Source organism: Coptis chinensis, chromosome 2 (assembly GCF_015680905.1).
Source record: "Coptis chinensis isolate HL-2020 chromosome 2, ASM1568090v1, whole genome shotgun sequence".
NCBI lineage: Eukaryota > Viridiplantae > Streptophyta > Magnoliopsida > Ranunculales > Ranunculaceae > Coptis > Coptis chinensis.
The window spans coordinates 101,317,999-101,343,720 of NC_141457.1; the positions used below are offsets into that span (position 1 = coordinate 101,317,999).

Here is a 25,722-nt window from a genome sequence, read left to right on the forward strand (position 1 = left end):
ATGACAAAGTTGACACAGAGTTCCTTTTGGAAATTCGGCTAGAACACTGTTTTGGAGGCTTGCAATGTGTGTAGTGTTAAGTATTTTGGAGCCAGCTGATCACATAGTGGGATTTCCAAATTGGTTTTGGGAACCAATTACTTGGTTCTCCTCACGTCCTTGAAGCGTATAAATACCCCACGGGTATGGCTAATTAAATATTGCTTATGAGAGAGAAACTAGTGAGTGCATGGATCGCCAGTATCGGTGCGCTACAGACCTACAGTGCATAGATTGCGAATTGTGAGTCCATTGTGTAATTGTGAGAGATAGATTTGGTGTTTGTGTGTGGCTTCTTGACATTGTAATTCGCACTTTCATATTAGTGGATATACATATTACATCCTAGACATAGTCATATTCTCTCAAAATATCTCAACGAAGAACAGGTTCAGGACAATATATGAAATTATGAACTACAATGTCCAATTATCCCATGCACAATCTCAGAGTAGTCACTATACGTAATAATTTATCTACAATGACAAAAGGGTAATAATAAGCAACTTTTATTTGTATCGATGTATATACAACTAGATAACTGCAAGGCAGTGGGGGCGTGAGCGGAGGTGGAGAAGAAAGAGGGAGAGATGAGTTTGTGGTGGGGAGAGAGAGAGTTGGGTTTGGTTGAGAAGGAAGGAGGGAGAGGGAGAGGAAGAGTGAAGGAGGGAGATTGAGGCTGTATATATAAATCACTCTTACATTGTGAAAACAGTTTGGAGGAGAGATTGGGAGAGGTTGGAGGTGAAGACGGGAAAATGAGAGAAGAGGGGGGTACGGTCAGACACAAAGTAAGGGTTATTTAGGGTTACGGACAGACACATGGGGAGAGCAACTGAAGTGGTTTTTTGTAAGAGTGTTGAATAGTGACTTCAAGAGTTCGCTCACGCTCACGGACAAGAGTTCGCTCACGCTCACGGATTATACATCCAAGTTCTAACCGCTCGCACTTGAGGAAGAAGAATTTCATCTCTGACAGTGCCAACTGCTTGTTAGTTACAAATTCCAGTTGTGAGTCACAAAATGGTGTTTATTACTAAGATGATTGATACATTACGAAATGCATATCCAAACACAAAAAGCTATATACCTTGCCTTAATCCCATTGCTAGTAGGCCACTCGGGCTAGATAAAGAAAACTCGGATTGAATCCCAGAAAACAACTGCGCGCTTATATTTCCAGAATTCTTTTAAATGAGTTCATTTGCATGTTTTCTTATTTTTCTTTTCGTTCTTATTATTAATCTGTCTTTCTCTTCTTTGACTACTGATCTCTTTAACAATTGGTGTGGTCAACATGGAAAGAGATACTCTTCGGACAAAGAGAACCTCTTCCGACAAAAAATATTTGAAGATAATCTTGCCTTCGTTATCCAACACAACAGCATGAAAAACTTTACTTACACCCTTGCACTTAATGAGTTTGCTGACCTTACTCACAAAGAGTTCAAGGCCTCCTGGTTGGGTCTCAAAATCCCTGCAATTACACGTTCAAGCTTCTCCCAGTTCATCTGTTTCACTGGGAGGATCACGAAATGTTGGGAAACTTCCTTCTTGTATTGATTGGAGGAAGAAAGGAGCTGTAAGCCTGTAACACATGTAGATAGTCAAGCTAGTTGCGGTAAGTTAGATGTTGGTCACTTTCTAGAATTGTGAGTTTATGATGTTCGTTCTCTTCCTTTTCCTTTTGATAATATTATGTTCATTATTTGAAGCAGAATAAACGAGTTCTTGAAACTTGCTTCATTCCTGTGTTTATATAAGTGAGTGTAGGACAAGTGGATTAACGTTATACAACCAAGTTAGAATTCTTCATTTATAGATTGCTTCTTGAGAATCTACTCCTTGGCAGGAGCCGATAGCCTACTCCTTGGCTTACCTTGAGAGATGCCTGGTGGGCAGGCACAACTCCGTGGTGATCACTAGGACCACTCAAATTAAATTCTCTTTATTTATTTTTTTCTGTTTCAGGCGTTTCACGGGCTTTCTTAGCAATTGCATTGTCATCAAGTTCGATGTTTTATTTTAAAAAAAACGTGTTTAAAACATGTTAAATTGACAAGATTTCTGACCTGGTATCGGTTTATAACCCGAGTTTTTCAAAATATCGCGTTTTAAACTTAAAAAACGTATTTATTGCGAGATTGTGAAAATCTCACATTTAAAACTTATTATGTTTGGGTTTTTGTTGGGTTTTTTTTCCTCATTTGATCTAAAAGAAAAAGCAAAAAGATAACGGGTGTTTGAGTTTACCTTTTTGAAGAGTGCATTTTTTTATTGGTAACAGATTGACTTATTGAGACATCTTTATATATTCAATTCAGTTCCATTTTGTTTTGGACTATTAATATTTGGAAATTTTAAAGTTATTTGTAGTACTTGATTATGCCATTATGGTTCGTAATTAGTAGTATCTTATTTAGGATCGTGTTTTAGTAGTGAATCTAAAACTTATAGTAGTTGGATGAGTAATTGATAACTTGATACCTCTATGTATTTTAATTTTCTTTCATTTGTATTATTATTATTTTTATTTTCATTGCCCATTTTTTTTCCCACTCTTATATAAAATCAAATTAACTCCTTATCTATCGTATATTTTATCATAATTTTTTACCATTTTTTTTTTTACATATTATATGTTATAAATCCATTTTACTGTTTTAAACCTGTTTTTTATGCCCAGTGTTTTTTTACGATTTTTCCCCGAGACGTTCCTTTTAAAACACAAACTAAGTTTTTTTCAAGTACATCGTTTTAAACTCGTACTGTACTTTGTGACAATGGCAATTAATGGGTGCAATTGAAAGCATAAATAAGATAGTCACAAGATCTCTTGTGAGTCTTCTGAACAAGAATTGCTTGTGTGAGGGACTAATATTCACATCTAGTAAATATCAAACACGTGTCTAGTACAAATGGAGCTACCACCTCCACCGCACACTCCTTCAGGTTGCCAAATTGCACCCCGCACCCTCAGCTTGCTTCATAGCAACTCGCACAAAGAGTACAATCTCTTCAGAGAGATCAACCTGCCAGTTCGACTAAGATAACAATCTCCAGAAGATCCATACTTGCTCATGCAATAACGGATAGTAACGTATGCCACAGCTGTCACCATCGAGACCGGACCTTCAGATGCGCACTCTATTACTCCACCACGACTCGCCATCATGGCTCATTAATTGACATCAAGTCCAGAACTTGACCTGATTCGGGAGAGGAAGCGCAGACAACTTGCCTATATAAAGAGAAGATGAACTACGTCTGACTTGATTCAGGTTTTGGCTAAAGAACTTGATACGTAGGCAGCTTGCATCTATTGCGAACTCAGTCAAACTCAAACCAAATCCCCACCCAATTTCCCTCCCATTCAAGACCCGTAAAGCCTACACTAATTCGAACCTTTACAGCTTGACTGTGTGAAATCTGACAATAATAGTTGTAGTGGAGGACTCATGGATACCGCATTCCAATGGGCTATAGAAAGTCATGGGATTGGCACCAAGGAGAATTATCCATATATCAAGCTGGGCAAAGAACCTGTAATAAGAAGGTGAACTTTTTTAAAAAAAACTTAAGCGTTTGCACAAATCTTGCTTAATAAGATTTGTAAACCAAAGTTGAAATATTCTCTTTAGTTTGTCATTATTCTGACGGTTCAAACATACAGTTAAACAGAAAAGTTGTGACCATCGACGGCTACACTAGTGTGGCAGGAAATGATGAGGAACAACTACAACAGTCAGTTGCATCACAACTCTAATTTTAAGCAAAACCTCCAGCTTTCTTGACACTGTATTCATCTGCCCACCTTTGAGTAGAACTGAAGTGATCTTTCACTAGCACCAGGGCTGAAAATATCGGTCGAAAAATCAATTTTTTGCCGATATTTATTGTTTTTTAGCCTATCTACTTTGAAATATTTGAAATATCGGCTCTAAAAATTAAATTAATTTTAAACCGGATATAAAGATATATATCGGTGATATATTCCAACATATTCGATATATATCGTTTGACTTGGTTAGACAGTTTGACTTTTGACCGATATATCCCGATATATATCGTTATATATCGGTGATATTTACGACATATCCTAATTTTTTGATTTTTTTGAATAGTATTACTAAAATAGGCAAAAATGATATATCAATCTGATTTTTCAATTTTTCCGATATATATCGGTTTTGGGAGGGTCTGAAATATTTTCAAATCCCGAAACTTTCGGCCTTGACTAGCACATATACCTGCACTCACCGATTGTGATGCATCTATAACTTCACAACGTCACATACTAAAATTGTTAGATCCATCAAATTTCTCCACATCAATTCTCGCATGATTGATATTCAAAATCATAGGAGATTTCCCCTTAGACGTAGAAGTAGAAGTCATAGGAGTAATGGTGGACTTCGTCGGCATACATCCTCTTGGAAATTTCAACAAACACTTGATAGTGACAAGAGAACCCAAGCACCAACAACCACAATAATCAACTAAGAAACCCACTTGAGAATTTCTTCAAACACTTGAACTCCTCTAATAACCACAAGTACAAACCCAAAGTAAAACATTGACTCTGATACCAATTTGTTGTGCAACGGAAGCGATAACAACTACAAATGGCGATAACAACAACAACAACTTGAGAGGAATGGTGAATCACAAACAACCAAAGGAAATAAAGTGTTAACTATGCAAGAGATAACCAACCAAGTAGTAGAGACACAAAGATTTAAGTGGTTTGGCTTATACCTAATCCACAACCAAATGAGAAGTTTCAAATTAAGATAATCAAATAATATTACACACTCACCTTGTTTAATAGAATACCCAAAGTCCTCTTTTAGAAGAACTTACAAATCTCTCGTCTATCTTAGGTTAAAACCCTAACTTTGTTTTTATAATGTAGCTGAAATTTCGAAAAAATACAAAAATTTTACCCATTTCGGCATATGGCTGCCAAAGGCCCATTCGCCCATCATCCCAACAAAACTAAGGTGGGTTATGTCCGTCTGATAGTCTATCAATACACATGCGACTCTTACTCAGTTTGGTGCAAAGGTCCCTTCCTCTCTCAATACGAGCACTCACATAGAGGCATTGTCACTAAATTCGGCGTTTTTTTTTATAAAAAACGCATTTAAAACCCGAGATATTGGCAAGGCGTCTGGTTCCAGTTTAAAACCCAGGTTTTTCAAAAAAACCCATTTTAAACGTTTTAAACTTGAAAAACGTTTAAAACCCGAGATTTTGAAAATCTCCCGTTTAAAACTTTATTTTTTTATTTTTTTTATTTTTTTTTTATCTAAAAGAAAACACGAGAAGAAAAAGGAGTTTTGGAGTTTACCTTTTTGAATAGTGAGTGTTAGATTGACTTATTGAGACAGTTCTATTTTGCTTTGGACTATTAATAATTAATTGGAAATTTTAAAGTTATTAACTTATTTGTATAATTTAATTATGTCATTATGGTTGGTAATTAGTAGTATCTTATTTAGAGTTGTGTTTTGGTAGTAAATCTAAAACTTCTAGTATTTGGATGAGTAATGATAATTTGATACTTTCATGTATTTGAATTTTCTTTCATTTGTATTATTTTTATTTTTATTTTATGTGTCTATTCTTTTTTCCACTCTTATAAAAAATCAAACTCCTTATCTATTATATTCTTTATCATCGATTTTTACCGTTTCTTTTACGTATTATACGTTTTAAACCCGTTTTACCGTTTTAAACCCGTTTTTTATGCCCCACGTTTTTTTACGCTTTTTTTTCCGTTTTTTTCTTGAGACGTTCCGTTTAAAACACGAACTAAGTTTTTTTCAAGTACACCGTTTTAAACCCGTACCGTACTTGGTGACAATGCATAGAGGCAACTTTATTTGCTGCATTCGAGAGTCAAGACTGGTTGTATACTTGTATAATTAAAGTGGAATACACTCTGATGATTGACTTACTAGCGAAACATGGCGGAGCTAGGGGTCCCGGGTACACCAACTACCAAGACCCTCAAATTTTGAAAAAAAAAAAAAAAATATATATATATATATATATATATATATATATATATATATATATATATATATATATATATATATATATATATATATATATATATAAGAATAATTATAAAACAATTTATATGAATATTGATTTGTTACCTAACCTGCACATACACATACACATACATCGTACGTAACATACCAAAAACGAAAAAGAAAACCTCGTCAGTCTCACATCTTCTCACGGATTGTTCTTTATATCTATTTTTCATTCATAGAATAATACTTTTGGTATGAGTTTTATAAACATTTATTGTAATTCTTTGGTAGGAAAAATAAAAAGGAAAAAAAAACAACACTCACGTCCCAATATTTCATAATATATTTTCATTGGTACGTTATCTAAACATTTTATTCCTTGATATTTTTACATATTTATATTGGTTGTAATGAATTATATCGGTTAATCGAATCCATGATAATTTATTGTGTTGAATGTGTTTCTACACTAATTTTGATTGTTTAGTGTAATGAAATTAGTTTTGAATCTACTTTAAGACATTGATTGAAATTTTGGAATGGAACGAAAACAATTAAAGCAAACGCGTAAGTGAAGACAAAAAGAAATACACTAAAGTCTACCATTTTACAATATTTTTGCCGTATTGAGTGGTGACAATTTATTTTTTTCCATTGCCCCGGCTATTTTTCTTATGACAGACCTAAAAATTCTTTGCTTTTGTAAATTGTACAGTTTTGAAGTGGTTTCCTAGCTAAAACATATATACGAAATATTTTCTATTTTTAAGTTTTTAATTTTCTAAAGCTAAATGAAATGTTAATTGTAATTTCAAAGATTTAAAAAGAAGGACAAATTGAGTGTGTTAGTGTGTATTTTTTTGTTAGTTGTGTTGAAGTGCTAACCCTCACCAATAATCCTAGCTCCGCCACTGCTTACTAGGATCCTAGAAGCATCAAAACACACGTTTTAAAAACCACAGGAGACTAAGGTTATACAATTATCATCGCATTTTTCCACAGCACTGACTCGACTTCCACCTTCAGACCATTTCTGCAAAATGGACTCCAATAGAATTAATTAAATCTCAAGTCAAGCTGGTTAATGTATAACAAATCACAAGATTTAGCCGAGAACAATAAATTAGATAAAGAGATCCCACTTAAATTCTAACATCCTATCAATATTACTCTGCATGTGTAAGAGTGATGATTTACCAAAAAAAAATTACAAAAGGCGAAGACGTTAAGAGTGTGCATTTCCTCCTGCGCCTGACTAACTATAAAGCATATACACTTTCAGTCGTGTTGGCAAAAACAGGAAGACTCATGTTAGTGGCACACCGTGGGCAAGAATAATTTCATCTTATACATGCTCGTCAGTTAAACTTCCACACTAATAATAATAAAATAAGATTGATAGATTGATTACAAAATGCATATTTAAACACCAAAATCTGCCTCGCTTTAATCCCATTGCCAACAAGAACTCCATCGAATTAATCCAGTAAGAAAAGACTGATATTCTAACGCAGAGTTTCTCAAATGAGTTCATTTAGTTATATTCTTCTTTATCTCATTGTTCTTATCAATCTGTCTTTCTGTTCTTTGGCTACTGATCAACTCTTTAACACTTGGTGTGATCAACATGGAAAGAGATACTCATCAGAGAAAGAGAAGCTCTTCAGATAAAGTGTGTTTGAAGACAATCTTGCCTACGTTATCCAACACAACAGCTTGAAATTTTTTACTTACACACTTGCTTTGAATGACTTTGCCGATCTTACTCATCAAGAGTTCAAGGACTCCTGGCTGGGTCTCAAAATCCCTGCATTAGACGGTAAGTCTCTTCACAAACCAGCGTTTTCGCTAGAAGGTTCACGCAAAATAGGTAAAATTCCGCGTTCAATAGATTGGAGGAAGAATGGAGTTGTCTCTTCTGTAAGAAATCAAGCTAGTTGTGGTAAGTGTTGTTAGGAATATACAACTTAATTGTACTTACTCTTTACCAATTACCAAACTATACAAACTTTTTGTCACGTTTGATTACTTTCTTAAACTCTTTATTTACAGTATAATCTTGTTAAATTGATACACGATAAATTAATTGTCACGTTTATATAATATATTTTGTCAATCTTGACTTTGGTTCATGTACTTAGTTAATAATTTGACTAAAAATTGTAAGATAATAAAATTTAAAAGTTTTGTTCTTAGGTTCTATATGCCGATATATTTCATGAATCATATGATACCAAATATGATGTGGTGTTGTAAGTTATAGAATAGTTTGTGTTTAATTAGTTGAAGTTGATTAAAAACTTCATTACCATATACCAAAGATCATATTATATCACTCTGATTTATATTTTATTTATATTAATAGAACAATTTTTTTTTTTTTTTTTTTTCAAATAGAATATCAATGGAACAATTTGTTCTTTTGCACTATATTTTTCATATGATGTTGTAGGAACCTACACAAGACACTAACTTGTGTGTAAAACGTACTTTTTATTTTGCTATTACTTTCTAACAAAATATAAATATATTTACATAGAGAAATTGTGAGGGCCTCGGTAGGGCTTGAGGGCCTATTTATACCCGAACTAAGTATTTTACCCTAATTGACTAAAAAACAAAAGTTGGTTACCTCAATTGAATTTTCGGGATAGTTTCATTTACCTTTCCGGGTATTTTTTCCTTACTGTTTTAGGTGCTTCATGGGCTTTCTCAGCCGTAGGTGCAATTGAAGGCATACATAAGATAGTCACAGGGTCTCTTGTGAGTCTCTCTGAACAAGAGTTGCTTGATTGTGAGAAATCTTTCAATAGTGGATGTAGTGGAGGACTCACGGACACTGCGTTCCAATGGACTATAGAAAGTCAGGGGATTGGCACAAAAGAGGATTATCCTTATCAAGCAGGGGAAAGAGCCTGTAATAAGAAGGTAATTCTTTATTTTCCCACATTTCTGCATTTGCACCAATTTTGCATGATATCTTTTTTATCAAACCGCAACGTGTTCATATGTTCTCTATCCTTATCGGTTTAATGTCTTGTACTGTAGTCAAAACGAAATGTTGTGACTATTGACGGATACCGTAGTGTGCCACGAAATGATGAGGAACAGCTACTCCAGGCTGTTGCATCACAACCAGTGAGTGCAGGCATATGTGCTAGTGAAAGATCACATCAGTTTTACTCAAAGGTGCGCAGATCGTAACAATGTTTTAAAAGGCGTTTGAGTCGTACGCCTCGAGGCGAAGCATACACTGGAAACAGCGTATGCTTCAATGTGTGAGGTGTTCTTGAAGCGCTGAGGCGTTCCTGAAGCGTACGCCTCCATTGCAAAATAATTTGTCCACATTACTATAATATTTAGGATATTGTTTTTTCATTAAAAAGAACACATCAAACTTTAAGTATTATTAAGTGACCAATCTAACCAATTTTTTGAAATTTTCCAAGTGTTTCAATTGTTGATCTTTTTGTATTTATAATCTTTTTAGTTCTTGTCTTATAAAAAAGGCTAGGAGTGTAGATATATACTCTTAACCATATTAAATTATGAGTAATATCTCAACTTTATACAAAATTGTTTTCTGTAATGGTATCAGTTAGTGTACTTCGTTTTATTGTTTTTTATTGTTTTACTTTTAATTATACAACTTGGTTCTTTATATATACTAGTCATTTGGCCCGGCCTATGGCCGGACTTGCTATATAGATAGCTAATGACTCAAAAGCCTAAAGTCTACTTGAATAAATAATATATGTATATTGATAGCTAATGATTCATTGCTTATAATATATGTATACTTTGTTTGAAGGGTTTATACATTCTAATTCACTTAATTCAATGGGATAGATTTCATATTGGGAAATTCCATTGTAAATGATGTTCATAACTACATATGTTTAGACACTAAATTTTGCTATTGCCCGAAATAATCTAAGGATTGCTTCAATGTATCATGTACTTGAAGCGACTTAGAAAACACTACTAAAAAAAAGACTTGTAATGACGGCTAAAAACTGTCATGAAACAAGTTTCATGACGTTTGTTTGTTAAAAACACAACTGTCATTATAGAGCCCGTCATAAAAGTTTACAAAAACCGTCATTAAACCTATGATGATTTTGCCAAAACCGTTATGTACTTAATATATTTTATGTCAAAAGAAAGAGCTAAAACCGTCATAATAGGAGAAAAAAATCTTGACTGCTACATGGAAACCGTCATTAAGTTTGGTACAACCGTCATAATTTTTGTAAAAACTGTTAAGAAACATGTTTAGTTTGTGTTGGTTTTGGCTAAGTCATCATAAAAAGATACATTTTCTGGAAAAAAAAATATTTTATAATATTTATTTTATACCCTGAAAATTGCATAAATAATTTACCATTTATACAATCCAACTCCACTACGAGCAACTTAACATTATCAATGTAACAAACTAGCCAATTCATGATCCATTCACAAAACATAATCCATTACATTCAATCATCTCCAAAATTTACATACATTTAATAAAAAATATCCACATAATATGTATTAACAAGATCGGTTTGCATGGTTCGACTTTCATTCATCCTCATCAAACTTATTAACCTTGCAAAAATCAAAGTCGAAAAAAGAAAAACAATAATAAGAATAGTATCATGAAATATTAACATGTAAAAATGAAGGGATAAGATGTTCTTGATCTTTTCTTTGTGCTTTAGTCTATACAAACTTTGAATGTACAACTTAGATTATTTATGGTAGCATATATATAACCCAAAGTTCTTAAGAGTTGTCACTGGCAAAACCATATTTTAACAAGTAATTGCTAGGTTATAGTTCAAACTATCATGCATCAAGCATTTCAAAACAAAGTTACAATTCATCGATCATCAAAGTTAAGTTCAATATAATTAGATACCAAGATATTAGAGCAGTAGTGCACCTCTTTTATAATTTCTTTCGTTTTCTTGTTAGATCCAATTTGAGCACCCAACTACCATTATCACCTCGAATTCCCACCTTGGAATTCCTTTGACTAACTTACAAAACCTAGAAGAGAGAAACTATTTTATAGTCCCACAAAGATAATCTATTATAATGAATTAGATTAAGTTTAATCTGCAATAAGGTTAGCGAAATTAGACCTGAGAACATACCTTGAGCAATTAGAAGCCTTCTTGAGTACAAGAACATCAAATGGATATAATTAAGCACGCATATACCCTAAATCTAGAGCATCCATTTTAATTCGATGAGCAACCAAATCCGTGGATGTAAGTGAGGTTGAAGAGATATTTTCAAACAAATTAAGGGAAGAAGCAAGGTAAGGCGTATGGCTTGGCAAAAACCCTTGTTGGACCCAAACCCTAAGCAAATGAGGAACAAAACCTGGGTATAGATAATGAGGAAAAACCAATGAGCTGAATTATGAATCAGGGGAAGGGAACCACTACTTATATTTATGCAATATTGGAAAATACCACTACCTACACATCCAATAAGCTACAAGCTCATAGAATAATTAAAGAGATGTTAAAAAATGCGTAATAAAGTATTCCCAAATACAAAGGAAAACGGAAAGTATTGGTTCATTTAATAGTACCTTCTTAAATCGGGGACTATTTCCAAGTTTTGGTTCTCCTAGTGCATACTGAACCATAGGATAAACAACTGCATCTTCAAAAGACAGATAAAAAACTCAACATTTTATTGAGTTCATATAACAATTGTTGGACTTAATTTCAGCATAAATAAAAGCAGGCCAGTTCGCTTTGCACTGCACAACATTGGCAAAGCAAAAAATTGGCATATATACTTTAAAACTATCACAAACCAACCTAAAAAACAAAGTAACTGAAAAAATATTTTGATGGCTATGCACAGCCAGCTCACTGAACTTTACCAGAGGCGCTGAGCAATAAATGAGCCAACATTAGATAATGTATAGGGATTGGATTCTCACCCATTAAAATCTACAACAAACCCAATTCAGAAAACGGAAACAAGCTATTAACATTCAACATGTCAACTAACATGCACAAAGAGAACCAATACCAAGTCAAATAACCGTTACTAAAACAACCTAACAAACCATTAGATATTAGCATGGATGCCTAGTGCAGATGGAGAACATTCTTAAGCTATGATGCAAATGGGTTAGAGAAAGCCATAGTGGCTCTTGATATTCTACAAACCAAACCGGGTTAGAGAAACTCCAATAGCATTTTAATAGCAATATATGAGACAATAGCCTTTATGTAATGCTTATTGTTGGTCTGCTTGCTTGCCACATATATTACCCACGACAATGTGAATTAAATTGTGAAACGGACTCGGGCCAAGATCAAACTAAAACCCCTATAAAAATCACCACGAAAGACTAAGGCACAAGATCCCACCTTTCCCATCTATCTTCCATATTATATCGAAGTTGCGGGTTTTACAAACTTCCACTTTTCCAAATTCGCAAACACCAGATGTTCACTGGTTCTATTTATACCCTTTTCTTCTCAAGCTTTGCAGCCAAACATAATAACAATATCATCAAATTTAAGGCCAGTAATGCTAATATAAATGGGGAAATTAGAAAATCTAAATTGTTTAATGAAGAAGACATCAAAAATATATAGAACTGTTGAAGTCAAAAGCAAGAATTTAAGAAAACATAAATCAATAAAACAACCTCAAGGTAGATAATAAGAGTATTAAAAAAATTCAGAACCTTTGTCTTATATAGGCTGCTCAACAAACTCAATTCAGAACCCCCAATTAAGTGAGTGAATAATACCTTGTTATTTCTGCTCGAGAGATTAGAACAAATTTTGTAGTTTTTCTCAACTTCGTTAATGGAAACGAACTGCACAAAAGCATCCACTTTTCAAACTTTTCGATCAATTTCAGAATTCGACATTTCTCCACCAAACGCACTCGTCCCGCCCATTCTCAAATTAAAAAGCTTCAGATTCACGAATTGAAGAAAAATGGTTATGGTTTAGTCGTTCATAGAAAATTAATTAAGGAATCCTTCCTTGACAAACTTTGCTAGGTCTTCAGAGAAATCAATGGGAGTTTGAGAGAGGAATATGGTCGAGTGTAAGAAGATGAAGATGGACTGAAAAGGAGATGATTGAAACAATAAAGCTTTTCAGGAAGAAGGAAGCCCGGAAAGGGAATTAAGCCGATAAGCTGAGAGGTGTTTTTGAAATTTCACCTCAAGATTTATTCGATATTTTGAATAAGATAAAAACGATCTACTCTTTTGCCCTTTAGCCCAGTGCTAGGTCTGATTAATGTTGACGGTTCACTTTTTGTACTCACGATAGTTTTTCTTTCGTTCTTGACGGTTGAATATGGTCCGAGAACTTGCACCAAAAAAAATTGGAACGGTTTAATATACTGCTAATTTGACCATAAAATCATAATATTTTCTTGACACATGTGTCACACACGACATAATGTTACAACAAAGAGTCATAAAAAATCATAATATTTTCTTGGCGCTTTGTGTCATACACGACATAAGGTTGCAACAGCCGTCATAAAATTATTATATTTTCTTGACGCTTGTCTCATACACGACATAATGTTGCAACAGCCGTCATAAAATTATTATATTTTCTTGACGCTTGTCTCATACACGACATAATGTTGCAACAACCGTCGTAAATTTATTATATTTTCTTGACGCTTGTGTCATACACGACATAATGTTGCAACAGCCGTCACAAATTTATTATATTTTCTTAACGCTTGTGCCATACACGACATAATGTTACAATAGCCGTCATAAAAATATTACTAAAACACCTATCTTGACGGTTTGTAACAAAGCCGTCAAGATAGATAAAAAACAAGCGTCATAATATGTCATTTTTTTAGTAGTGAAAATACTGCAAAACCATATGTTATTATGGGATATGACATGCAATAATGCCATGATTTACATACTAATTGTCCAGTTTTTCTTTTTTTCTTTTTTTCCTTTTTCCTTCTGTTTTTATCAATTTAAAGCAATAAAATAGAATAATGTCATAACAAATGTTCCTCCCTTTGAAATCCTAACAAAAGTCTTTGACACAATTGTATAAAGACTTCATATATATCACTAAATAATGGAGTTTTAAAATGGTCTCAATTACAAAATAATAAGATAATAATAATAATATCATTCTAGAAAGATTTGATATGTGATATAATTCCAATGGTCGCGAACTTGAAAATATAGTGATTACTGATGGCATGCCAAGTATTTTTAGCGTTCTTAGACTCTCAATTGCTAGACAACAACTCTTCATAAAAACAATTTGAGTAGTATTTGCTAGCAAAAAAATCCTCAACTTTAAAGTCGCAGGATCCATCTCATATATTTGACACGGAAATTTATAGTTGAAGATATCCCATTAGCTTATAATATTCTATATAAAGTCTGCAACATTCAATTCTTCGGCATGATTAATGCTCTTGAATTCATTTAAATTTGCACCAATGTTAGAAAAAGCAAAACCGTAGGCTTCTTTTTTTCATCTTGAGTGACTAAATCAGAAGCACTAAGATTAATAAATCGAACTCGTTTACAACTCCTTAGCAGCATTATTGCCATTGCAGGGAGTGTAGTAGCAAGCATTGTAGGTCCTATGTGTGACCAAATTTGTTTTGCTAACCAAACATTGCCAACTTCAGCAAAAACAGGGTTGCCAGATACAAATTAAGCTAGATCAAGATGTTCAGTGTCAGGGGTCCGAATGAAGAAGGTAGTAATTTCCAGGGTGGTATAGTGCATATAGAGTGTGCTTTAACTATTTGAAATCTCCTTTTGAAGATGAAATGAGGTATGCAAATGGTACGGGATATGGTTCTATTAGTTTCAAGATCTCAAGAGTGCTTAATGTTTGTAATCTAGATATTGGTCTAGTATCTAGGAGCCAGTTCTGTATTAACGCCTCTGCACCCCCCAAAGTAGCATATAATTAATATTTTTGGAAATATACAAATTACCTAGCGTTACCTGCCATTAGCTGCATTACATACCATTGGCAGAGTATTGACTGGCCTTCCTCCACTGAAATATAATTGATGCATCAGTAGCATCAAAAATTAATAGCAGGTCTGCCATATGAAATTAGTTTTCCTTTGTACTAATTCTTTTGAGGAGCAAGTATAATGACTCTTTCAAGGAGTAGTAAAGAGCATCTTTAGGAGAGACACTATACTAGCATCAAACAATCTCTCCTAAAGATGAAAAAAACACCAAAGTAAACACCAAATCAGCGAAAATTTGGTATTTGCTTTGGTGCTATATCAAATCTCTCTCGCGGCTTTGGATAAATCGCGCGGTTTTGCGAACACCGCGAGGGCTTTGGTGTTAGTTTGGGCCTCTGTCTCGTAGTGTTTCAAATACCATATTTTGATGTGTCGCGGTTTACCGAAAACCGCGTGGGCTTGGGCATGATCTCTTGCACGGACAACGATATATCCAAGTGCAAAATATTCTCAAATCAATTCAAAACTCGAGAAAGATCTGTTTCTTTCTTCATTTTTTTTTATCGGTAAGCAAGGTTTTTAGAGAGGTCCCTACCCCTTTTTATTAGAAAATAAAAGTAATAATTTTGTTACATTCTCTCTCTTTCACATATTGTTTTCCCCTTACATCATCAAGAGTAATTTTCTTTACATCTTCGGAGAAAAGAACTTGGTCCCAACTCTACATAAGTTGTTTGAATATTGGTAGCTAAAAAATCATCTATCTTATTGGACTACCTAGAAGCACAGATAAAGCTAAAATGTTCAAACAATTCCTTCGTCTTGATCAATGCTTCGAGCATCTTCTCACGGTTGCCAAGGATGTCGACTCTTCTTAGTTAAGAAAGAAATAACACTCATAGAGTCATTTTGTGCTTTAATCCTCCCCGATTCCATGCCGAATTGCCAAATTCCTACCTTGCTCTTACGCTGCGGTTCTTTTGATTCTATCAAATGCTTGCTGGTCTGCCCGTGGCTTGCCACATTTACTTCTCCCTCATCCATTTGAAAGCCAGCTGCCCAACCCCCTAACAGCCCTTGGATTCCGTCTGTGTTTAGATTATACATACCCATTTCTGCCTTCTGCCATATGCTTTGAGCTTCGGTTTCCTTTTCTTACCTTTTACTCCAGCATATCGTTGTGTCTGTTGCACCTGTCATTAGCTTGATTCTTGTTTCCTCAATCACTGCCCTCACTAAGTAATGTGCATAAGATTTTTTATTATCAAACTTTCTGCCATTCCTTAGATTGAAGGTTTTTGTAATCACTATCTCTCTCTTTTCCTGCTTGCCTCGTTTCTCTACCATGCCCATTATACTGATGTCGTGCTTCCTAACCATTTCGCTAACTTCCACTTGCTTACATGCTTTGTTAAGTTCCCTCATATTATATTCCAACAATCAACCTTGATCATTTAAGCAGGTGGGGAATGTCTAAAGGGGGTGATATTAGGCCCTTCTTTTCTCCTGCTACTAACCTTGTCACTCTTTGATGAAATTCCTTGATGCACTGAGTGTGGTGTGACTTTCTTTGTTTCTGTACCCTCTTCATGCTGTGCTACTGCGATACTCAAATGCTTGACTATGTTTTCCCCGTGTTGCAGTAGAACCCTTGGCCTCATTTCTTCTGCTCTCTGTCTACAACTCCTTTGTGTAAGTCCTTGTTGTTTGTGAAAGCCCTCGAGCATCTGTCAGTCATCTCATTGCCTTCTGATTTCAGCTCATTAGTTGTGTTTCTCGCTCTGCATGTATGTTTTTTTGTTGGAGATTCCCACCCTTTTCCATCATCAATGAGTGCACTTCTTGCACTTCCCTCGCTCCCCGGTTTGTCTTTGTTTCAGAACCTCTTTTCGTAGACCTTGTTTTCAAGAAGAACAACATTCACCTCTTCAGTTTTAGTTTCTCTTTTCAGCCAAACTTTTTTAACATTTTTTCTTCTTTCTTTACAGAGACGAAATCATCAATCTGATTAAATGAAGTCAATTTGTATCCCGTCATTTCCAGAACATCTTCCAGAAAGTGTGATCTTACGGGCACGTAAAATCCACGAAAAAGGAAGTGCAATAATAAGAATAACAATAACACTATAACAGCTATACTACTACTACTACTAATAATAATAATAAATATACAAACTTAAATTCAGACATTACTTCACCACTACAAACTTTTACACTAATACTATGTATTATTGGTACTACACATGTTATACACATGTTATAGTACATGTAAACTATAGGCAACTCAATGGGACCAATGGGACCGACATAAACAAAGTATCCCTTCAATTAGAAGCTTTTGACTGATAAGTTCCTTCAATGTCTTGAAGAGCATTGGCTTTGCAACAACGAAGCCGACAATACCGTTCTCTTTTAAACTCTAAATGCCGCGAGCTCTTGTAGGTTTTTCAAGAAACAAAAAAACATATGTCTTAATTATGTTGCCCAAATTATAAACCTAAATGGTTATTATCATTCCTGTCAAGTTCAAACATTATTATCCACTCACCACTTTTTATTGGGAAAACTATGTATGTAGGGTTAAACTGTCAGTATGCAATATCAACTAATAACTTAGTTCAATGTCTTCACCATACAAATTATTGATTAGTTCAGGAACTCTGACTCTCGTACTTACCAAATCGCTAAATATTTTCAGAGTTCAAATTACTAAGGATAGATTTGCAAAAAAAAAACCCCCGATAACTTAATGTAAATATGTAATACCTGAGGGAATGAATTTGAGACATATTCATCAGCCAATTCAAGGCTTCGTCCATTTCATAGTGCGTAGAAAGTGGTCGTATATATGATCACCGTTCACTTAGCTAACATTATTCTCATGTTCATCCATGTATGCCTGTCTGCAAGAAATCTAACACCACAAATGAGTGGAAATGTGCATCAATTAGAGAATTGAAGGTAGTAATATTGCTATCAAAGATCAATTAAAAAATATAAAAAGGATATCGCCTTGCTATCAAGGACTAACGTTTCAAGCTAATACTAATTGCTAACATATCATGCTTATATCAAATTCATTTTGTAGATTCTCAAGTTATTCCTACAAACAAACACTTTGCACATAGCGATTAGTCCTAGTAATCAGAAATAATCGGGAACTAATTAATCGAGTGATTATCCCAAATACAATTTGTTCCCTCCCCCTAGCTAGGTAACACATAACACATGCCACGTCATATAACAATATAAATCGAAAGAAAGTCACAAAAGTACTTAAGTTTCACCATATATGAGCTTCTTTGCTTAGTTGATTATATGAGTATGTTTGTCATCTCACATATAAGGTCTGCACTTCGGCAGGATACAAAAGCGTAAAATAAAAATGAAGGCAAAAGAAAGAAACAATAGGTAGGAAGTGTAGGCGGTTGGTAATCTTATCAATGAATTTACGGTTAAGTTCTTGATTCCTTTAATCGTGTTGGATCGACAATTTGGGGCTGAGTTTATGTTCTTGTTAGAAAGGTTGCTAGAGAGCATTCGGACCTCAAGGCCCTTATCAAGAGGAACAACAATGTGCCCCTTCGTAGGTTAGGTTCCTAAGCAAATACGTGCTTGGATCATGCCTTGAGGTTTTCTCTTTCTCAGTTTACTCTTAAGCCCTTGCAGAATGTGTAGGGTGAGATGTGCTAATGGTCACAGTGTCATTTCTTAAAGGTTATTGAACACTTACATAAATCTAGCACTTAAATTATTAAGTAGATGCTTCAAAATGAAAGTTAGTAGAAGTTCACTCACAGGTGCACGCTTCAATATATGTGTTTAGATCTTTATCTATAAGATAACATCCTAATATCACTATGGAGTATAGACAATCCATTATTATGCAAACTTACCAATTTATCTTGAGTTTCAAAAAAATAAAATTGCAAGACACATCTTGGCTTTTCCAGGATCAATAAAAAAGAACAACTCAATAACTAATTATCAAAAAACAATTTATTCCTCAATAGTTAGAATCCCCTTTCTTTTGAAACGGAGTATTAACTCTCCCTCGAGTTCACTTCCTTTAAAGATATTGAACCAAGTCAAAGAGAAGAACTAATCAAACTAACCAAAGGTGATGCAATGGTACTAAATAAATGGGATCTATCTCTGAAAGGTAAATAGAATAGCTTAGCTTCGAGCATCTTTTTTCTTAGTGAGGTTGGTTGTGAAAATCCAGTAAGTGTGAAAATATTGGAAGCACTCTTAAGGTTATAACAAAGTTTCAGTAACGCAGACTATTAGAGAAGATCTCTAAAGATTTATGAGGATAATGAAAGTTTTTTATTAGATTTTATTCCCTTCTAAATTTTATTTTCATCATTAAGAAACTTACAGATTGAAGTTTCTAAATTTTGAAGTGAATGTTTTACATTAGGAAACCTTTTAGATTAGGACTCTTTTCTCGTAATACCCCTATGACGTGGATAACCTCACAGAGCTCGAAAGTTCTTAACTGAATCAGAAAGATAGGTGAACCCAAAAAAAATCATTCTAGTGAGAGAAGTCAGAGTTCGGTGAGAAATATTAAAGACTGACAATCCAGGGATAACCAAATTTATGAAAGGAAATTCAATTGATATAAAAATAATAGTCATTGAATCAAAGAACAAATAAAACCCGAATAGATATGGTAATTAATTGACCACAATTGATTGATAGATGATCCAAACTACAATTGAATATAAGGTGTGAGAAGCATATTTGAAAATCAAGTTCTAATTTTGTGAATTGTGCATCTCAATTGGGTCTTAAAACAATTTAGTATATGGTCGAGCAAGATGGGGTTGCCTACTTAATCCACCATGTATATTTATCATACTTGATGAACAGGTAACATCAGATAACTATTGGAAAGATATAATTAATAAAAGTGAATGGTAAATTAGAAAATGATGAGCATAGGAAATAAACAGTCATACCTGATTCGGAATCAGAATCATGATTGAGCTACGACATCGATGATATGTTCTACCACCGTCAAGACCTTGTACCCAACTGGAACTGAGCCAAGGGGATTCTTCATTTGCCTGCATGTTCGTTGTTACCTGTGAAGTACTACTGGAGTCTCATGGGTAGCTTTAGTTAGGCACGTTGTAAATTTCATTACACTCTAAGAAAGTGAATTAAGTGTTCACATTACTTTAAGAAAAAAAAATTAAAATGATCAAAGCTACCTTAGCTAATTAATAGGTGGTCCTTGAATTGGTGAGGTTTCACCATCCTAATTCCTAATCATTAAAAAACAAGGGAAAAAAATTTTAGAAAGAAAAAAATGGAAACCAAATAAATGAAGGCTTCAACCAATAATAGGCTTAATGAGTTTATATATGTTTATTGAAGAAGATTTGTGGCTGAGTTGGTGTTGAACTCTAAATTGGTTAACAGTTCAAACATGCTACATTTTCAAGCCGAGAGAAAAAAAATGTGTGCAAAACAAAAGTTTTTTTTTTTTAAAGAAATATGTACAAACCGATTATTTTTTCAAAAAAAAGATCAAATCCTGTAAAAAGAAAATGTATATACAATTAGATGTACAATGAAACTTAATTAATAGATCGATATAGAACTCATAATTTTAATGAATTTAACTTTAACGTGTAAGAATGATTACGATAGAAACAAAGAACTATTCAACAAATTAAATCAAACGAAATCAGACAATAAAGAGAATACCTGCAAGCTGCAACAACGACCTTGCTATAAAAGATGGCGATTTTAGTTGAAGTGCTAGACTAATTAAGAGGAGCCAACAATGTGCACCTGTGACCACTGAAGAAAACGAAGGCTCCTTTTGTAAGTTAACAAAGTAAACCCAGGATGACAGTTCTATGACCCAAACCACAAAATGACTGAATGTGGAGAACTCTAGCTCTTCCTCCCACTTTAGCAATATAAACAAAAAAGGGAAGCCACTGAAAAAAAGACCGTATACCTTCATAGGCTCTAATCCTTTTCCGTTTCTCACATTATCATTTAAACAACTCTCAACTCTCCTATTAACCTAATGTCATGAGCCTTGTGAATCATCCTCAGCAGAACCTTGTTCTTGGTGCTGCTGCTGCAGTTGTTGTTGTTGTTGTTGTTGTTGTTTGTGTGGATACGTGTTGTTGTTGGTGATGATGAATGGGACCTGGTGAACCGCCTCGGCTTTGCCCCATCTGTTGATAAAACTGATTCAAGGCTTGAGCATTAAGAACACCAATATGACCATCTTGAGATAATCCAAGTTCCAATCTAGGAAGTTGTTGACTACCAGCATTCAAAATTGAGCTAAAACTCATTTGACCCATATTAGAACCAGGCAATTCAAATCCATGAAACCCAATTCTAGGCAGAAAATTCGCACTTTCTCTGCTGCCACCGACGACTAAATTCGACCCCGCTGATGGCCCAGCAGAAGATACAAATCCAGGTCCCAAACCCCTAACAGAGGGCCATAACCCAGTGGGCACAGGAGATCTAGCAAGATTAGCACCCACCATGGTCCAATTGGTCCTACTTCCAGGTCCCATCTCATCTATCTTGTGATGCAAACCAATAGAAATAGAGTTCCCCTGTTGTGAAACAGAGGCCCCAGCAGCAGCTAGAGTTGAAGCTGGTATAGTCCCAGTTCCAGTTGTAGCTATAATTGATTGTTCAGCTTGTTGTAACAGCCACTGTATAGTCTCACCATCAGATTTATGACCCAATTCTCTTGTGAGTTGAAAAATTCTTGCAACACATAAAGCTGGCATCCTTATTCTTCTCCCTCTTCCATCCACTTTTGTATGTCTATCTTTATTTGAACTTCTTTTTGGTGCTAAGTGTTTCTTCCCCACTTCATCTTTCTCTTTTTCAAGAACCACAATTTCTTTGTTATTGCTTTCATTCATATCCTGTTGTTGTTGTTGTTGTGCTTGTGGGAGACTCAAGAACCTGGGAATAATTTCTTGAGGTGGTTGCTTTGATAAAGCTTTGGGATCCATGATAGAGAAAAAAAAATATATATATATATAAGAATAAAAAAGATAATAACACATGAGTAAATTAAATCTAGCACTTAAATACTAAGTAGATGCTTAAAATGAAACTTAGTAGAAGTTCACTCACAGGTGCACGCTTCAATAAGGGTTCATATGTGTTTGGAGTTGTACCTATAAAATAACATCTTAATATCACTATAGAGTATAGACAATCCATTATTATGCAAACTTACCGCTCCATCAGTTTCCAAAAAAGAAAATTGCAATACGCATGTTCTTGGCTTTTTCAAAATAGCATGGGTATTACTGCTGATATTTGTTGTTGCTTACTATAAAATCTCCCTTCAATCTTCAATTTCCTGATTCAAGTTTTCCATTTGTCCATGCAATAATCACTTCCAGAGCGAAACAAAAACAAAAAACAGAAAAAAAACACCTTCCACTCACATCATAAAAATTATTGAAAAACCATTCCAGCATTTGACCCGTCTGGGTTTACACTACATCATCTGTGTACCACGACCCGAACTTTTTTATGTTTCTATAATGATTTAGAGTATCTGATTGTTGGTTATTAGGTAGTTTCATAAAACAAAAGCTACCATTAACCTATTTTATAATTGAGAATTTTACCAAACACGTCGAGGAGGTGTTTCTAGCAATGGAGGCTCGCTTGTCTTGAGTCCAATGCTTGCACGCGTGAATATAAAGTCGAGAAAGACGCCGAGCAGGGGTGTGAACCTTATGTGCCGAGCTCCCATGCTCCTAACCACGAATAAAGCGAAACCTCAAGAGCGACAATTTCTTTCAAATTTCATCTTCAAGTTTCTTGATTCGATTCCATCTCTTCAAAATTTAGGCTCTGCTCTTCATCCAAACCATTCTCCTCAACATCAACTCTTTCATCCTCACTTCCAACGCTTTGAGAACTATTTGGGCCCTCATCCATGAGATCTATGTCCTTTACCTCTTCAAGAGACTTCTCTTCACTCCCTTCGAATGATTCTGATAATGGTTTTGGATGGACTTTAATGCCTTGAGACTTTCGATAAGAGGAATTTTTAAATTTGTTCCTTTAGCAAGCTCGCCATTGACTTTTGCAGATTTTTTTGGAGTACTATGTGACGCCTTAATTTGTTTCTTATCTGTTGAGAATAAGAGAGAGATTATCATGAATAATATGTTTACCAGCGCATTAGAAAGGGTGCCTATATTCAGGTTTTCTTTTGTTTAAGAATGGAGATAAGATTTAAGAACGGATTAAGAATGGAGATAAAATTTAAGAATGGAAATAAGATTTAAGAAAGAGGTTTTTATCTACTTATCTATTTTGGGTTTTTATGTATTTTGGGCTACGAACAATTGAAATCGCAAAAAAGGGCGCGAAAAAAGGCGAAATTCATTTTTAGGTAAAATCGATGTGTGTCGACCGAGAGAAAAAGAGGAGCTGACGTGGGTCACTGGGAGCATTCTCAACTACTCAGTATTAATGGTCTTAGATGTATCTACATAATAGCTAGCAATTTTTCAGAATTAAAAAAATGTCTTGCTTGAGGCTTACGCCTTACGCCTGTTCCACCCTTTATTCTCCGGACAATACACCTCACTATTTCTACAGTGTTTTTACAATCACGGCCTCTTTCTTCTCTTGCCTCCTCTCTATTTTTTCTCCTCCCACTTTTCCCCCTCTCTCTCCTCCTCTTTCTCTTTATATCTTTTCTCCTCTCAATCTTAGCCCTCCACCTGTCCTTCCATCTCGCGGTCCTCCTCTTTCCATGTATAGGATTTCCGTACCGCGACCCCTTGTCGTCACCCCGATCCAGTGTAGCGCGGCCCTGTGTCTTACGCTGACTCGGGCACATCCACCCGTTGATATCCCAGGCCCGCATCCTACCACTACAGATGCCCCCTCTCGAGTCCGCGATCATTTTGCGATCGGGGAGTCGAGAGTCTGCCATGTCCCACCTTCTAGCCGCGGCCTTACACCTTTCTCTCACTGCTGGATTTACGAGTCTCCACGTGATTACAAATTGCGCCCCCTCGTTCCTTGTGCCTCCACGCGTCATTCAAAATCAGAGTTGTGATTGATGTCATTGTTTTGTTTGGCAGGGAATATTCAGTGGACCATATTCAACGTCTTTAAATCATGCTGTGTTGATTGTGGGTTATGGTTCAGTAAATGGGGTTGATTACTGGATAGTGAAGAACTCATGGGGAACAAATTGGGGAATAAATGGCTATATGCAAATACAACGCGACAGTGGATATCCGGAGGGTGTCTGTGGTATAAACATATTGGCTTCATACCCAATAAATTCAGAAGAAACTCCCTCCCCAGATAGGTTAGTTCAGAGATGCGGTCTTCTTGATCACTGCAAGGCAGATCAAACCTGCTGCTGCGCTAAGCGTCTTATTGTATGCTTGGCATGGAGTTGTTGCCACCAGAAAAATGGTGTATGCTGTAACGATAATAAACATTGTTGCCCAGAAGGAAATCACTGCTTACCAAATAATAGAATATGCCACCAGGTATGCATGCACTTTTTCTGTTAGCCTTTGATTCCACTATTGTGGAAAGTTGGTTATTACTCACGAATTTCTCCCTTGTTATGATATAGTCATTAGTAAATTAGTAGATATATGCGTTTTGCTAAAGACATCGAATGTTGTTTCCTTCTTCCTTTTTTCCAGGATCTTCAAAATAACACGACAATGACAAAGTTGACACAGAGTTCCTTTTGGAAATTCGGCTAGAACACTGTTTTGGAGGCTTGCAATGTGTGTAGTGTTAAGTATTTTGGAGCCTGATCACATAGGGGGATTTCCAAATTGGTTTTGGGAACCAATTACTTGGTTCTCCTCACGTCCTTGAAGCCTATAAATACCCCACGGGTATGGCTAATTAAATATTGCTTATGAGAGAGAAACTAGTGAGTGCATGGATCGCCAGTATCGGTGTGTGCGCTACAGACCTACAGTGCATAGATTGCGAATTGTGAGTCCATTGTGTAATTGTGAGAGATAGATTTGGTGTTTGTGTGTGGCTTCTTGACATTGTAATTCGCACTTTCATATTAGTGGATATACATATTACATCCTAGACAGAGTCATATTCTCTCAAAATATCTCAACGAAGAACAGGTTCAGGACAATATATGAACTACAATGTCCAATTATCCCATGCACAATCTCAGAGTAGTCACTATACGTAATAATTTACCTACAATGACAAAAGGGTAATAATAAGCAACTTTTATTTGTATATGTATATACAATTATACATCCAAGTTCTAACCGCTCGCACTTGAGGAAGAAGAATTTCATCTCTTGCCAACTGCTTGTTAGTTACAAATTCCAGTTGTAAGTCACAAAATGGTGTTTATTACTAAGATGATTGATACATTACGAAATGCATATCCAAACACAAAAAGCTATATACCTTGCCTTAATCCCATTGCTAGTAGGCCACTCGGGCTAGATTAAGAGCAACTGCGCGCTTATATTTCCAGAATTCTTTCAAATGAGTTCATTTGCATGTTTTCTTATTTTTCTTTTCGTTCTTATTATTAATCTGTCTTTCTCTTCTTTGACTACTGATCTCTTTAACAACATGGAAAGAGATACTCTTCGGACAAAGAGAACCTCTTCCGACAAAAAATA

General features: G+C 35.1%; 1 protein-coding gene and 1 pseudogene across 2 annotated transcripts; one reads left to right on the plus strand and one right to left on the minus strand.

The window, feature by feature from the left end:
* The first annotated feature begins 1,456 nt into the window (after positions 1-1,456).
* On the plus strand, positions 1,457-25,181 carry LOC147519683 (cysteine proteinase COT44-like). The gene is made up of 8 exons (XM_086594171.1): positions 1,457-1,621; positions 3,453-3,584; positions 3,713-3,783; positions 7,760-8,028; positions 8,803-9,014; positions 9,135-9,275; positions 24,172-24,591; positions 24,754-25,181. Exons 1-8 carry the CDS (start codon positions 1,457-1,459, stop codon positions 24,814-24,816), a joined length of 1,473 nt encoding a protein of 490 aa, XP_086450297.1. The 3' UTR covers positions 24,817-25,181.
* On the minus strand, positions 17,105-22,822 carry LOC147519684 (transcription factor TCP20 pseudogene; annotated as a pseudogene). Its single transcript, XR_015212325.1, has 6 exons — positions 22,190-22,822; positions 21,033-22,052; positions 20,774-20,869; positions 20,275-20,328; positions 20,020-20,158; positions 17,105-17,966 (listed from the first exon to the last, which is right to left on the minus strand). The product of XR_015212325.1 is annotated as a transcription factor TCP20 pseudogene (transcript).
* Positions 25,182-25,722: the final 541 nt, after the last annotated feature.

Coding starts and splice junctions, on each gene's coding strand:
- LOC147519683 (XM_086594171.1), top strand. CDS start 1,457: ATGAGTTTGCTGACCTTACTCACAAAGAGTTCAAGGCCTCCTGGTTGG. Junction 3,585..3,712: donor TCAAGCTGGGCAAAGAACCT/GTAATAAGAAGG, acceptor TCAAACATACAG/TTAAACAGAAAAGTTGTGAC. Junction 3,784..7,759: donor GATGAGGAACAACTACAACA/GTCAGTTGCATC, acceptor CTTCAGATAAAG/TGTGTTTGAAGACAATCTTG.